At 48.0% G+C, this 16,823-nt stretch overlaps 1 protein-coding gene across 8 annotated transcripts in view; it reads left to right on the top strand.

Annotated features, from left to right (window-relative positions):
* Nucleotides 1–16,823, top strand: part of CRTC2 (CREB regulated transcription coactivator 2) — a 1,479,582-nt gene that overhangs the window by 518,730 nt on the left and 944,029 nt on the right. For 7 of the 8 annotated variants that reach the window (XM_069651423.1, XM_069651414.1, XM_069651405.1 and 4 more), the window contains one exon: nt 1,507–1,575. The exons of the other annotated variant lie outside the window; for it this stretch is intronic. In XM_069651423.1, the coding sequence (XP_069507524.1) occupies nt 1,507–1,575 (69 nt within the window). The remainder of the gene's footprint in view (nt 1–1,506; nt 1,576–16,823) is intronic. 8 annotated transcript variants of the gene reach the window in all.

Raw genomic sequence — 16,823 nt, 5'->3', positions numbered from 1 at the left:
ACATCTTCCTTTTCACGAAGAGCTTACAGTTTGGGGCAAGCCTGGATGTTCCTAGAGTTATACTACGAAAAAACAGAACTGAAGCTAACGAGCGCAGCACAAGCTACTTATACTGCTAGTGACGTCAACACCCTACGGAAGCCGTCGAGGGACATCGAAGCTGCATCGTCGTGCACAGCGTCCTCTGCTGAAAAAAAAATTCCGAAACAGCAAAGCTGAAGAGACGTATATCATAGATGAGGAATACGTGGGAGGAACATCCAGTCGAACGTTAGAGTTGGTAAGTAACTTGTTCTTCTCTATGACTGGCTGCCTTGGTCCCGCTGAGTATTACAGGGTCCCAGGCCCCAATCCGCCCAATGCTTCATCCCCTCCAATCCTCTTCCCAGCTCTTACCTGTTTTCCATGGCACTTGCCCGTGGGCCTCCCCGTAACATCTTCTCTTTGCCCCTTCTCATCGCCTTCCAACCTTAGCACTTTATTTGCTCAGACCTGCATTTCGCTCCCCCCCATCCCACTTCTTGTTCTGCACTTGCACGATTCGAATGTCACAAGGCCTAGAAGGACCTTTATTGTATCTTTCTCCCTTGTGCCCCTGCCATTTTTTGTCTTGTGGTGTCTTGAGACACCAATTGTTGTATAGACGCCTTACAATATATCCTATAAATAAATGCTTGGTATGCTTGGTAAAGGAAATTTATTTTATTTATTTAAAAAAATGTCCAGGCACTACAGCAGATTCTGGAGAGGAATCCTTCATAATTTCGAATAGATGTTTGAATTCCCAAACTCTTGTGCTGGTCATTTTGTATTATGTTTGTTCATACCTGCGTAGGTAATGGGGCGAACATGATTGAAATTCCAGCTGCCCAAATTTGCTTAGTCCTTCGCTGTGCTGCCTTTACATTTGACCACCATTCCTGCTAAGACTATTCCTTTTTGACTTCTTAGCTCAAAGCTTTGCTGTCCAAGCAGGCCTTCTGGCTTACAGGTGTGTGGTGTAATGACTTAGGCTCATTACAGTCAGTGCAGTCAGTTTTACAATGTATTTACAGAGCTCACTCCTTAAGTCACAAGATCACTCAAATGATGCTGACATGTATAGACCACACTTAAAGGTAGGTTTTGTTTTTTCTTCCTAGCATCCCAAGAAGCAGTGCTACTTCAGGCCAATTTTACAATGTGATGCTCCTCTTTATTACACTGTGGCCTATGCCTTAAGTCTAGGTACGCTACTTCTATCTCACTGAATTTGAAAAATGCATTTTCATCCTTTATGTTAATTGCTACAAGCGGATTGCTAGGATGGCAGTGCGTTTGTGGTGATGCGTTTTGCCTTAGAGCCAGCCTCCTCAGACTCAATGCTCCTCTTCTTGATTCTTGTCTTCATATTTCTCTGCTCTGACATCTTTTAAGTTATTTATTAACTCTGAACTTCCCTTGGTGAGCGGTGGGGGTCCTTCACCTTCCCCTCTCCCCTAAATAATCATGTTTTTTATTATGAAGGAATATGCCCTGGGGTAACTTTCCGATGGACAAAGGACAGTTGTTTAGGCTGCCGTCGGCGCTCAACAGGTGAACATTGTTTTATTTGCTTTCTTCATCTCTCTTGCTCTCTTGGGATATTTCTGGGGAGCGCTTATGACTACTCCCCAACTTTAGCACTGTTTGATGGGTCCCAGAACTGACTGCTCCTTGCTTTAATGAATTTTTACACACAGCCTGATGGTGGTGTTTCCTGGAAAAGGCAACTTGTTAGTTAAAACTTGTGTACTGTTATTTATTGAAGCTAGATATAATCACTTAAGAAGGAATGCTGGCACATTTATATTCATAAATAATTTTGTTATGGTGTTTCAGGTGATACCTGTGATGATAAGGCCCAACACCACACTATATACTATTAGGTGAGACATCAGACACACCCTTCACTAGGTAGTGGGTGTTACCTTAAGCTAACCATGTTTGTGGTTGTACGACAACAAATGAACCTGGTCTATATGTTGTGTTAGTAAACCACACTGCATGTTAATCTTAATTTGACAGTTGACCTTGCAGCAGTAAAACCCAACCCCTTGCCCATATTCTGGATTTGATGATCTAATGGGTCCAAAATACCTTCAGCTATCCTTCCGCAAATACCTCCCTTCTCGAGCTCTTCACTCCTCTACTTCTAAATCCCTCAGGGTCAGTCGTTTTTCAAAGAAACAAGCTGGGGGTAGATCTCCGTTTTCGGCTGGGGCCTCCCTCTGGAACAGCCTCCCTGCCACTCTGAAACCTGAGGAGAACCATCTCTGGTTCCGGAAGAACCTCAAAACCTTCCCCTTTGCTTCTGCCTTTGCCCCCCCTCTCCCCTGCTGATCTGTTCTCTCTCGGCACCGTGCACCTGGCCTACCCTCTGTCTTTCGGGCCCAGGTACCTGCTCACCCTGCCACCCTCCCGCACTGCTTCCGGGCCACCCCTTGCACTGGGGTCTGTATCTGTATCCATACAGTCCCCCCCACCCCTTTTTTTCTTCCTGCACTTATCAGACATACCCTGTCTGCTGCCTTAAACCCAGCACGTGATGGCTGCACTAACACTTTTTGTTATGTTATTATTATTTATCTGTTTTCTCCTTTGTTCCGCACTTTCCACTTCACCCCCCTCTCCCATGTACCTTTCCCCTCACCCTCTGCCTTGCACTTGCGTGTTCTCAATGTCACTGGGTCGTTGTTTTGTTTCTCCCTTCTTTCCCCTCCCTTGTCTGGTCGCGCTCTGAAACACTTGTGTATTAGCGCTATATAAATAAAATATCGGGGTCCATCAATTAATGAAGTACCTCACACACTCTATTGACAATACATGTCATGCAATATACAACTGTGGCAGGTCCCACAACAACTTTCCATGGACGTCTTGATGGGACCTATTTCTTTACCTTGGATCTATTCTGGATTCACCTGCTCCTATCTGGTGGTTGTCGGAATAGTTATGCAAGGTTTTGAAGAAGAAAACTGGGCATCACCAGTGTGGAGCGTCTGTAATATACTTGAATGATATTGACATTTAGCAGGAATTGCAGAATACCCTTGAGTTATTTACTGCTCTATTTCATTGTCCCCCATTGTGTGTGGTTTCCAACTTGGCAGCTACATTGAATATCTGAATTTTGAGGTCAAGATTTGCCTAAGCTTAGCTGAGCTACAGTATGATGAGGCTTTTGTATGCCCAAAATTAACAACGTCTGGCAAAAAGGGCAAAATATCTGATTGTTGCAGGAGGGGCAGCTTTCTCCAAAGAGAAGGAACTATGGCATCAAAACATTTCCACTAAGTATACAAAAGGAAGGTAAACATTAAAAGTATTATATAAAACTACAAGTACATACAAACATGTAAACATAAATTGCCAAATTACAGCAAAGAATCTGTGTACACACTTTACACTGGATTTCAAGGGGATTGGGTCCTCCGACATATTCCATATCTATGACAGTAATCACCACAGCTGTGCTGCTTCGGAAAATCTTTCAGCGTCTGTATCCTGCGTCGATGACGTCGATACGCCGTCCTCGAGGACCTCCTCCGACGGCCGACGTCACCAGATGTTATGAGTAGGACGCACGACGCCCATAGCCTCAGTTCCGTTTTTTCCGCGAACGTGTTCGCTTCAGAGATCTTGGTGCGCCTCGAATCTTTGGAGTTTCTGTTCTTTCGGTTCTTCGAACCTGTTCGTTTTGTGTAGTATATTTCCGAGGTGGAAGAGGGTTCTGAAGATGGTTTGGTTCCGGACACAGTGCCGGATGAGATTCTTTCTGGTCATAGCCAGATTGAGGACTTGCGTCAGTCACTGCATGATGCCAGTGGTCTGGACACCTCTCCGGAGGTGGAGTTCTGTAGGCCTGAGCCTGGCACCCATGCCGAGTCATCGTACCGGCGCCTTATGTCGAGGGTCGCGGATTACTTGGGGTGGTCGGCGCCCCCAGTTGATTTTGTGCAGAATGACCAAACGGATATCCTCGACCAAGGTCCACCCACTGACCCGGTACTGCCATTCCATATGGCTATTCAAAGAAGGGTGGCAGCGGCTTGGACTGCCCCGGAGAGTCTCCCGGCAGTGGGCAAGTCTTTGCCGCTAAGATACCGCCCAGCCAGTAGTGACCCCTGCTACTTGACCACGCTTACGACTCCGGAGAGTTTGGTGGTGCAGGCGGCTACGGCACCCGCAAAGCAGGCGTTGTATCCTACCATCCCTCCTGATGGGGACGACAAGCGTTTTGATGGCTGGGCGAAGAAAGCGTTTTCTTCAGGGGGTATGGCTCTTCAGACGGCCAACTCTGTATGTACCTTGTCACGTTTCACGCACACTCTGTGGAACTGCATTTCATTAGTGGCTGAACATATTCCCGAAGGGAACGAACGGGATGGTTTTCTTGCTATTATTCAGGATGGCAAGGATGCCATGTGTGAGTCCGTTCAGTCGGGTTTGGACATGGCAGACTGTCAGCCGGTCCATGGTGGCGAGCACCGTAATACGCAGGTTTGCGTGGTTGAGGAAGTCGGGGTTTGCTCCTGATGTGCAAGCCAGGCTCCTCAACATGCCCTTTGATGGTGAACATCTTTTCGAATGGATTGTGTCCTCCCACGTATTCCTCATCTTGTGATAATTCGTTATCTCCAGCTTCGCTGCGTCAGAAAAAAAATTCTCGGCAGAGGGCGCTGTGCTCAAGGTCGTGGCATTGATTGTCCCTCAACGGACTCCGTACTCTGTCGACGTCACCAATGTTATAAATAGCTCGAGCCGCACCCGTTGCTCCGATCGCTTCGCTATCGAGAACGGCGCGCTTCTATTTTCTGTGAAGGAAATGTCGTCATCTTCAACTCCTTCGACACCCAAGACGGGGTTCAAGAAGTGTGTAAATTGTGGATCTAAAATGTCGATCACCGATCCCCACCGGATTTGTCTCTGGTGTCTCGGTTCCAGTCACCCAACTGACGACTGCGGGTCCTGTCAATCCATGACCGAGAAAGCTCTTCGTGAGAGGAGAGATAAACTGTCGGTGGGGAGGGAAGTCTCTAAGAAGGCTATGTCAAAATGACATAAGAAAGCGACTGATTCGAAGGAATCGGATCGCCATAGGCACTCAAAGAGATCTCGATTTAGGAGTAGATCGAGACACTCTTCGTCATCATCTAAAAAAATGAAGAGGAGACATAGATCTCCCTCATCATCATCATCTTCTTCAGAGTCGACCGAAGAAATTCGATGTCCGACTAAATCGGATTCTCCCAGTAAGTGGGAAGAATTCTGCAAAAAGATGATGGAGGTTTTCGAGAACGCGGCCCGACCCCCTCGAAAGACCCTCGAAAAAGCCATACCCCTAAAGTCGCTCCATTGGACGACAAAGGGAAGTCCAAGACTACCATGGCAAAGACCGGTAGCGTCGAGGAATCTAAAAGAACTCGAGCCAATGTAAATCCATCGAAGATTCTTCGAGAGTCTAGTACTTCTCCAGTGTCATGCAAAAAACACAAGTCATCGAAGACTTCGACTTCGTCGACGCCCTCGGCGTCGATAATTTCGACTCCAAAACCAAAAACATCCTCGACGCCAGTATCAAAGTCATATTCGAAGTCTTCGAAGATCCCTTCGACAATTTCGAAGGATTTATCAATTCCTTCGACGCAGACAGTAGAGGAAGAAAGGAGATTCACTCCATTGCCCACATCAGACTTTCAAGTCTATGTCAGCAATTTATGAAGAATCTGCTTCAGAAGAGGACGAAGTTATTCCTTTTGGAGTTTCTTATGGTACAAGACAAGTTCCTGAGGAACTTATTGATCAGAAATCTAGAATGAGAGACCTGGGTGATACTCTACATTCCGCCAGTGGAATTGACACATCCCCAGAATTGGAGTTCGCCAGACCTGATCCTGCAGAGCATGCAGATGCTGGGTACAGGGGTCTTATGACCAGGGTAATTGAGTAAATGGGTTGGGGTAATACTTCACCCATTTTTGAACAAGATGACATGACGGATATAATCATCAAGGGACCTCAGAAAGATCCTGTTCTCCCTTTCCACAAGGCCCTTCAAAGGACTGTTGAGAAAAACTGGGAGAAGCCAGAGAGTATTGCTGCTGCAGATAGCACTTTTCCCAAAACAATATAGGCCAGCTGGAACGGATGCTGAATATTTGAACAAACATCCGACTCCAGAGAGTTTAGTCATTCAGGCAGCATCCACTTCAAAACAAACTGCTTATCCAACTATCCCTCCAGATAGAGAGGATAAAAAAGTTTATGCCTGGGCACGTAAAGTTTTCACGTCAGGCAGTACGGCACTTAAGTCGGCAAATGTCACCTGCACCCTAGCCAGGTTTACCCATACCCTGTGGGACTGTATTTCGGCGACGGCTGATCATATTCCGGAAGGCGAGTAAAGGGAAGGCTTCCTGAATATAGTCAAAGATGGGAAGGAGGCAATGAGGGAATGTCTCCAGTCTGGACTGGATACTGCTGATAGTATCAGCAGATCCATGGCTGCAAGCGTTGTGCTACACAGATTTGAGTGGTTGAGGAAGTTGGGGTTTGCACCAGACGTGCAAGCTAGACTCCTCAACATGCCCTTTGATGGCTCGAGGCTCTTTGGCAGAAAGGCTGATGAAAGCCTAGAAAAATTTCAGACCTCGAAAGCGGCAGCTAAATCACTTAGCGCCTCTTTGCGCCAGCCTCTAAAACCCTATTCCGGCTCATCTTCCTGGAGGGGTCGTTCTTTTCGATACTACCCCTCTTTTGGTAGAGGAAGAGGACAGGCTTCTCAAAGGGGCAAAAAAACTTCCCTCGTGGAGCACGAAGAAGAGGTGCAAAATCAGCCTCAGGAGCGGCATCTGTACCCTCAGCCACTCCTGCATCCGCCTCCAAATCCCTCTGAGACCTTGTTACACAAAACACCAGTGGGAGGCAGGATCTCAACATCTGAAGAAATGGCGGGCATTACCTCAGATGCTTGGGCACTGGAAACAGTAGCCCAAGGTTACTGTCTTCCTTTTCGAAAAAGGCCTCAATCATCCACCGGGAGCCAACTCTGCCAAAATTCCGGACCCGCTCCTGTTGCACAAAATTTTAACCCTGCTAGAGAAAGGTGCCATAGAACTGGTACCTGTAGCGGAGAGGAACAGGGGTTGGTACTCCCCATATTTTCTCATCCCAAAAAAGGACGGAGGACCGAGACCCATCTTGGACTTGAGAAACTTGAACAAGTTCCTCAGGAAGGACATGTTCAAGATGGTGACTTTCTCAGATCCTTCAGGCTCTCCAACTCCAAGATTGGTTGGTATCATTGGACCTTCAGGATGCTTACTTTTATGTGCCAATTCATCCAAAGCACAGAAAGTACCTGAGGTTCGCGATTGGCAATTCTCATGATCAATTTCGAGTTGTGCCATTCAGGTTGACCTCCGCCCGAGGGTTTTCACCAAACTGTTGGCGGTTGTGGCAGCAAGTCTCAGGAGAGGGGGCATTCACATCTACCCCTACCTGGACGATTGGTTGATCAGAAGTTCTCCAGAACAAACTCAGGAACATCTTTCGATCACCTGCCGGTTCCTCCACAAATTGGGCTTCTCCCTCAATTTCAAGAAGTCCCACTTGATACCATCCCAGAAGCTCCAGTTTATCGGGGCAGTCTTGGACACTTCCTCGGGAAAAGCCTTGCCTCCCGAGGTGAGCGCTCTCCACATCCAGCAGATGGTAACAAAATTCCAGAATGCCCAACGTCTACCGGCCTTTGATTTTCTGAGGTTGCTTGGCCTCATGGCATCCTGCATTTTCCTAGTACCAGAGGCCAGGTTGAGAATGAGATCCCTTCAATGGGCACTCAGAACTCAGTGGTCCCAGTTCTCAGGGAATATGTCGGATCTTCTGCAAGTCCCGAGCGCAGCATGCTCAGGAACTTCTATGGAGGGCTTGCAACGACAACATTCTCAAGGGAGAGTCTTTTTGGCAACCATGGCCGGAGATAACAGTAGTGACGGAATCCTCACTCACGGGGTGGGGAGCACACACCAACGATCTGACAATCAGCGGTCGTTGGTCTCCATCGGAGTCCAAACTACACATCAACCTTTTGGAGCTGAGGGCAATCAGACTAGCTCTGAAGGCCTTTCTGCCCTCTATACAGGGAAAGAATGTCCTGATAATGACGGACAAGACGGTGGCCATGTACTACCTCAACAAAAGAGGAGGAGTAGGGTCACTACCACTGTGCAGAGAGGCAATGCAGCTATGGTTCTGGGCAATACGAGAAGGAATCTCTCTATCGGCAATTCACCTAGACGGAGAGAAGAACATGGCGGCAGACGCTCTGAGCAGGCAGAGCACGGTCTCTCACGAGTGGGAGATAGCTCAGGAAGTCCTTCTGGAGATCTTCGCCCTTTGGGGAACCCCTCAAGTGGATCTGTTCGCCACCGCGATCAACCGGAAGTGCGATCAGTACTGTTCAAGGGAATATCCTCAAAGAGGAGCTCTGGGAGACGCATTCGTAGTGGAGTAGATGTTTCCACTGCTGTACGCGTTTCCCCCAGTCCCTGTGATTCCTCAAGTAATCAGGAGGTTGAGAAAGTTCAGGAAAACCATGATCCTAATTGCCCCGCATTGGGCCAGGAGGACGTGGTACCCGGACCTTCTGGACATGTCCATCTGCCCTCCAATACGTCTTCCGCAAAGAGAGGATCTTCTCTCGCAAGTGGAAGGTCGGGTTCTCCATCCAGAGGTCAAGACACTCAACCTTCACGCATGGTTTCTGAGAGGTTGAGATACAAGGATTGGGATCTTCCGGATGACGTAATGGAAATCTTGCTTTCGACCAGAAGACCAGCAACAAAGTCTTTGTACTGATGTCGCTGGAATAGGTTTAGTAACTGGTGCAAAGACAAGGATGTGGACCCTTTCCAGTGTGGCACCCCAATGGTGCTTTCTTTTCTATTACATCTAGCTAATCTGGTGCTCCAGATAGGAACAATCAAAGGATACCTTGCTGCGCTGTCCATTTTCAAGCGCTCCTCGGAAGAGGTTTCATATTTCAAAATACCGTTAATTATTCAATTCTTAAAAGGGCTTACTAATGTATACCCTCCAGTACCTTTTCATGTACCAACTTGGGATTTAAATTTAGTACTAAAAGTCTTAACTTGCATACCTTTTGAGCCTCTGCATTCATGTCCATTGAGGCTTTTAACTCTAAAAACTGTCCTTCCTGCGGGCTGATGATAGGGCCACGAGGTTAGTGAACTTCAGGCTCTCTCATGCAAACCACCATATACTATTTTTTATAAGGATAAGGTAGTCCTTAAAGTTAAACCTTCGTTCTTACCAAAAGTAGTCTCGGACTTCCATTTGTCACAAAAAATAGTACTACCAACTTTTTATCCTCCTCCTCATCTGGGCACGGAAGAGGAGAGATTACACAGACTAGATCCCAAGAGGGCTCTTAGTTTTTACATCTCAAGGATGGCTAAATTGAGACAAGATGACCAACTATTCGTGGCTTATACTGGTCATAAATTAGGCTGATCTGTAACAAAACAGACCATTTCCCGCTGGATCATATTAGCCATAGTTGAATGCTACAGATTAGCGGTAAAAGAACCACCAGGTGGGCTTCGTGCCCATTCTACAAGGGGAATGGCTACTTCTGCAGCTCTAAAGAGGGGAGTCCCGGCAGCAGATATTTGTGCAGCTGCAACCTGGAAAACAATGCATACTTTTGTTAAACATTATTGTTTGTATACTGCCTCCTCTGAGGGTTTATTTGCCAAGGCAGTTCTGCATTTTGTCCACGAAAACTGAAATTAGTACTCCCGCCCCCAAAATTGCTACTGCTATGGGAGCCTATCACAAGATGAGGAATACGTGGGAGGACACAATCCATTCGAAGAACAAGTTACTTACCAACTGTAAAGTTCTTTGGACTGTATGTTCCTCCCACGTATTCATCGACCCTCCCATCCTACCCCACAGTACAGTTTACATTTTCTTACACTTTCCTCTCACGAAGAATGTATCGGTCATGGGGCACGCCTGGGTGTTCCTCCTATATGTTTCATCGAAAAAACAGAACTGGAGCAACGGGCGCGGCTCGAGCTATTTATACCATTGGTGACGTCGACAGAGTACGGAGTCCGTCGAGGGACAATTGACACCACGACCTCGAGCACAGCGCCCTCTGCCGAGAATATTTTTTTCCGAAGCGGCGAAGCTGGAGATAACGAATTATCACAAGATGAGGAATACGTGGGAGGAACATCTAGTTGAAAGAGTTACAGTTGGTAAGTAACTTGTTCTTTGGCAGCAAGGCTGACGAGAGCCTTGAGAGGTTGCAGACCTCCAAAGCTGCAGTGAAGTCGTTGGGCGCTGCAGTCCGCCAACCTCTGCCTTTTCGTCTTAGGCGACAGCAATGGAGGGGAGGTTCCTTTTGTTATTACTCATCCTTTAGTAAAGCGAGAGGAGCTGCAAGTCAAAGGGGTAACCATAAGAGTGCCAGAGGTGGAAAACAAGGTACTCGAGGTGCCAAGGCCGCGCGTGCAGTTGCCTCGTTGCTCTCGGGCAACGCCGCTGCCGCTTCTGCTCAGTCATGAGGCCCATGCTTCACCGGTTGGGGGAAGGCTGGCACAGCATCTGGTAGAATGGTGTGCCATTACTTCAGATGTGTGGGTTCTGGAGATCATAGCCCACGGCTACTGTCTTCCTTTTTGGCAGAGGCCTCACGACAATCCATCAGGAAATCTCTCTTTCAAGAGTCTGGATCCGCTCCTTGCGCAGGAAATTCAATCCCTGCTGGAGAAAGGCACCATAGAACTGGTGCCTGTAGCGGAGAGGAACAAGGGATGGTATTCCACTTATTTTTTTATTTCCAAGAAAGACTGGGGATTGAGTCCCATCATGGACTTGCGCGGTTTGAACAAACTCCTCAGGAAGGACAAGTTCAAGATGGTTACTCTCTCTCAAGTCCTCCAGGCCCTTCAACTTCAGGACTGGTTGGTGTCTCTCGACCTCAAGGACGCTTACTTTCATGTGCCGATCCATCCAAAGCACAAGAAGTACCTGAGGTTCGCGGTTGGCAACTCGCACTTTCAGTTTCGGGTCCTGCCATTCGGATTGACCTCCGCCCCAAGGGTTTTCACCAAGCTCATGGTAGTGGTGGCAGCGCATCTCAGGAAAGGGGGGATTCACGCCTACACCTACCTGGACGATTGGTTGATCAGGGGCCGCTCTCCCGAGCAAGTGCTGGATCATCTGTCCGTCACCTGCCACTCCCTCCACAAGCTGGGCTTCTCCCTCAACTTAAAGAAGTCCCATTTGACGCCAAATCAGAGGCTCCAGTACATCGGAGCAGTGCTCGACACGTCCCTGGGGCAGTGTTTTCCTCCCCAGGTAAGGGCTCATCACATTCAGCAGATGGTGCACAAGTTTTAGCTTGCCCAGAGTCTCCCAGCGTTCGAGTTCTTGAGATTGCTCAGCCTCATGGCATCCTGCATTCTAATGGTGCCAGAGGCCAGGTTGCGGATGAGATCTTTGCAATGGGCACTCAAGCTCCAGTGGTCTCAGTCCTCCGGCAGGATGTCGGACCCTGTTCAGGTGCCCTGCTCGGTCGTCCAGGACCTTCTGTGGTGGGCTGTCGAAGGCTCCTTTTTGGCTACCCTGGCTGGACTTGACGATCGTGACGGACGCGTCCCTCACGGGATGGGCAGCTCATGCCAACGAGTTGACAGTCAGCGGTCGTTGGTCTCCGTCGGAGTCCAGACTCCATACCAATCTGTTGGAGCTGAGGGCCGTCGGGCTAGCCCTGAAGGCTTTTCTGCCGACTGTGCGAGGGAAGAATGTTCTGATCCTGACGGGCAACACGGTGGCCATGCACTACCTCAACAAAAATGGGGGGCAGGGTCACTTCCTCTGTACAGGGAGGCGATGCAGCTCTGGTTCTGGGCAATCCAGCAGGAAGTTTCGATCTCGGCAGTTCATCTGGCCGGAGACGGAAACGAGACGGCGGATGCTCTGAGCAGGCAGAGCGCGATCTCTCACGAGTGGGAGTTGGCTCAGGAGAATCTCCTGGAGATCTTTGCCCTTTGGGGGACCCCTCAAGTGGATCTCTTCGCCTCCAGTGTCAACCAGAAGTGCGAAAGGTTCTGCTTGTGGGAATTTCCTCCAAGAGGAGCCTTAGGAGACCTGTTTGTGGTGGAGTGGTCATTCCCACTGCTGTACGCGTTTCCTCCAGTCCCCGTCATCCCGCAAGTACTGCAGAGGTTACGAAGGTTCGGTTCCCGGATGATCCTCATTGCTCCGGCATGGGCCCGGAGGACGTGGTACCCGGACCTTCTCGACTTGTCCATCTGCCCTCCACGTCGTCTTCCCTACCGAGACGATCTACTCTCACGGCAGGGGGGTCAGGTTCTCCATCCAGAGGTCAGATCCCTCAACCTTCACGCTTGGTTTCTGAAAGGTTGAGGTATAAGGATTGGGACCTCCCTGAAGACGTGATGGAGGTGTTGCTTTCGGCCAGAAAGCCCGCAACAAAGTCCCTGTACCGTTGCCATTGGCGAAAGTTCTGCGACTGGTGCAGGGCTAAGAATGTGGATCCTTTTGCATGTGACATTCCTGTGGTTCTGTCTTTTTTGCTTCCTTTAGTCCACAGGGGCTTGCAAGTGGGTACCGTTAAAGGTTACCTGGCGGCGCAGTCCATATTTAAGCGCTCGTCTGAAAAGTGTTCTTATTGTAGAATTCCTTTAATTTCTAAGTTTCTAAAAGGGTTCACTAATGTGTTCCCTCTGTCACCTTTCCAGGTGTCCGGTTGGGATTTGAACCTTGTCCTCAAGTTTCTGATGGGTGCTCCGTTTGAGCCTTTGCATTCATGCCCTTTGAGACTGTTAACTCTTAAAACTGTATTTTTGGTTGCGGTCACTTCCGCTCGCAGAGTGAGTGAGTTACAGGCACTTTCAGTTAAGCCACTCTTCACTGTATTTCATAAGGACAGGGTTGTCCTTGGAGTTTGTCCTTCCTTTCTTCCGAAGGTGTTGTCGGAATTTCATTTAGGCCAGAAGGTTGTTCTTCCGGCATTTTATCCTCCTCCGCATCCTGGTAAGGAAGAGGAGAGGCTCCATAGGTTGGATCCTAGGAGAGCTTTAAGTTTCTACATCTCACGCATGTCCCGGGTCAGAGTGGACGATCAACTCTTCATTGGTTATGCTGGAAAGCGTTTGGGACAAGCTGTGACTAAGCAGACTGTCTCACTGGATTATTCTGGCTATTTCTGAGTGTTACCGCTTGGCGGGTAAGGACCCACCGGTCGGCTTGTGGGCCCATTCTACCAGGGGTATAGCTGCCTCTACTGCCCTACAGAGGGGTGTTCCTATTCGTAACATCTGTGATGCAGCCACCTGGGCTTCGGTCCATACTTTTGTACGTCACTACTCCCTTGATTCCATCCGGGGGCAGGATCAGGCCTTTGGCAAGGCGGTCCTTTGCTCCGCAATTTGATTGGGCATTCTAAATTTCTGTATTATAAATTATTTTCCCACCTCCTTGCATTGGTACTGCTTTGGGAGTCTTTCATAGATATGGAGGAGTCGGAGGACCCAATCCCCTGGAAGAACAAGTTACTCTCTTACCTGGTAACGTTCTTTCGATGGGATGGTCCGACGACATATTCCATATCGCTCCCTCCCTGACTTCCCTGCTATAGAATTTCCTATGTGATTGCAGCTTACGTTTCCACAAGGCTTTGTGGTCAGACTGCCAGAAGACTGATGCCACACGTTCTGGGGGAAAAACTACAACTGAGGCTACGGGCGTCGTGCGTCCTACTTATAACATCCAGTGATGTTGGCTGTCGGAGGAGGTCCTCGAGGGCGGCGTATCGATGTCATCGATGCAGGACGCAGACGCCGAAGGATTTTCCGAAGCAGCACAGCTGTGGTGATTACTGTCATAGATATGGAATACGTCATCATACCATCCCATCGAAAGAATGTTACCAGGTAAGAGAGTAACTTGTTCTACTAGGCGCACCTGCCCCAGGGCCTACCCAAGGACAGGTAGAATAGCCAACCTCCTTACGCAGCGGCTCCTGGCGGGCAGGATCATGGTTGCTCGCACCTGGAAGACCACCGAAGGCCAATCAATGAGTCTATGGTGGATCAAACTTTGGGACATCCTGGTGACAGAAGGTCACGGCAGCCAAAGTGGGCCTCTTTCAATTACATTTGGGCCCCACTTCCAGAGTACGACCAGAACTTCCCAGCGTTGACCCACAAACCCAGATTAGTCTTATTAGCGCTACAGCCGGGCTCAGAATCCACCCCGGACGACCCTGCTCGGCTGGCCCAGAGAGAGGCATGTTCTGAAGATGGGGGAGGGACGGGAGAGGGAGGGAATGGGGAACCCGGACAATGATCACTCAGCCACTTTTAGCTATTCTGATATATCAAATTGTATGGTTTGTACTGATGTGCTAATTCTGCTTGTGCAACCGACTTGAAATAAACATGTAGATAAAATAAAAAAAGGCTGCCTTCTCTATACCTTTTCACCCAGACTCAAGTTATCTTACCGCCTTCATGTATCGCGGAACTAGATTCGAACACACACATTTGCCCTAGGGGTACTGTGAATCGGCCAGTATTTTCAACAGGGTGATAAGAATGAATCTATGTAATGTGCAAACATCGGCCAATGTGATTCAATATGTAGAAGATCTGTTAATATGCAGTGTGACAGAAAGAGCGTAGAACAAACTCAGTACACGTTTTGTCACTTCTTGCAGAGAAAAAGGGTACAAGGTGGATAAGGCAAAATTACAGTATTGCCTAGAAGAGGTTGTGTACCTGTGGCAAATAATATCCATTGAAGGGCGTAGAATAACACCCGAAAGAACACCCGGCCATTCATTCTACCACCCGCCCATGAACAGTGAAAGAGATACAGAAGTTTCTAAGTCTATGCAATTAATGCAGATCATGGGTATTTGATATTGCCACATCCATGAAACCTCTACTGCAGGGCCTTAAGGAAGCACAAAAAGAGAAGAGGGACATAAAATTAACATTTGAAATGTAGGAAAGTTTCACAGAACTAAAAGACACACTGGCACATGCACCAGTGTTAGCTACCCCATAATTCTGCAAAAAGTTCTATTTGTTCTCACATTCAGATGGCTCAGTGATGACGGCTGTCCACACACAAAAGAAGTCGCAGGGACACCACCACTAGCTTACTATAGTGGAAGTCTAAACCCAGTAATGCAAGGACACTTCCTGTGCAAGCAATCACTTGCGGCTGCAGCGTTTGCAATTGGGAAGGCATCAACGATTACCATGTGTCACACTTATTATTCACTTTTCTTGAGAAATCAAAAAGTACGCTAACTACCCAAAGAGCATCTGTATATGAGGTCATAATAACCAACTCAGCCATAGAGGTGGTAAGGTGACGAAGTGTGAACCCAGCAATCTATCCAGCAGAACCAATACAGAAAGGGGATTACCTACAGGATGGTACAGCACACATGGACAGGATGGAAGGGAACGTTCAGGTAAAAGAAGAAGAAATAGCAGGAGCAGATATGGTCTATATTGACGGCTCATTGAGTACTGACCCAGAGACAGGAAAGAGACGTACTGGTGCGGCAGTAGCATTATTCAGCACAAGCAGCAGAATTGGTGGTGATAAGAGCACTAAAAATGATGAAGGGGCATGCAGCAAACATCTTTTCCGACTCTGCCTATGTCATGTCAACTATCCATTCAGGACTGGCACAGTGGGAAAGGAGGGGATTCAAAAGAAGTGCCGGGTCCACCGTACAACATGCAGAACTACTAAAAGAATTAATTGAGGCCCTAAAAGTTCCAGTAGAGGTAGCTATAATAAAGTGCACCTCACACTCAGGAAAACGAGACAGGATATCAATGGGGAATGAAATGGCCGACAGAGCGGCAAAAGCAGCAGCATATTTACCAGAGTAAGGGGGATTTAAGAGGTACCCCAGAGAAGGGGAAAAGGTGCAACTCATCGCAGCAGAAATGTAGAAGAGTTGGGAGGAAGAAAGGGAGGAACATTTTAACACAATCCCCATGGTACACATAATAGAATTACATGGGGAGATACCAAAAGAGGAAAAAGTACTGTGGAAAAAAGAGGAAGTTCACTGTCACCAACGGACCTGATTTGGCAGCAGAATAGCACAGGGAAGCATGTAATGCCCAGAAAACTGTTCAAAGTAGCTGCCCAGAAAACTGTTAAAAGTAGCTTTAGAACAGCTTCATTGTCCCACTGATGCGTCCAAAGAAAGCATAGCTGCAGAACTAAGTGAGGGATCATATGTTCCAAACATGCATTAGCGAGTCAATGAGTTCATGGCAAATTGTATGGTTTGCAAACAGTTTCTGTCTGGCCATACTTTAAAAACTTTGCAGGGAACAATACCACAGTCGGATGGGCCCTTCCGTCACTTGCATATCGATTATGTTGACATGCAAGAAAGATGTGCCTCCTAGAGGTACCTTATTGTCTGACCATTTTCACGTTGGCTTGAGGCGGGAGCCCTGTGCAAAGAATGATGCTAAATCCTCCGCGAAGTTCCTAGTGAGGGAAGTATTCCCAAGATGGGGTATATGTGAGTAGATGAGGTCAGATAATGGCTAACACTTCGCCAAGATCTCTTTGAGGCGATAACACATCTCTTAACGATCAAACACAGACTTTGCACGGTTTACTGGCCACAGCCAAACAGGATTGTGGAGGGAATTAATGTATTACTCCCTCTTACACCTTTTACCCTCGAAACTCGC

Source organism: Ambystoma mexicanum, chromosome 1p (assembly GCF_040938575.1).
Source record: "Ambystoma mexicanum isolate Mex_15411 chromosome 1p, UKY_AmexF1_1, whole genome shotgun sequence".
In the NCBI taxonomy this organism is placed as follows: Eukaryota; Metazoa; Chordata; class Amphibia; order Caudata; family Ambystomatidae; genus Ambystoma; species Ambystoma mexicanum.
The sequence above is the reverse complement of the archived record's forward strand: the minus strand, read 5'-3'. Positions and strand labels throughout refer to the sequence as shown.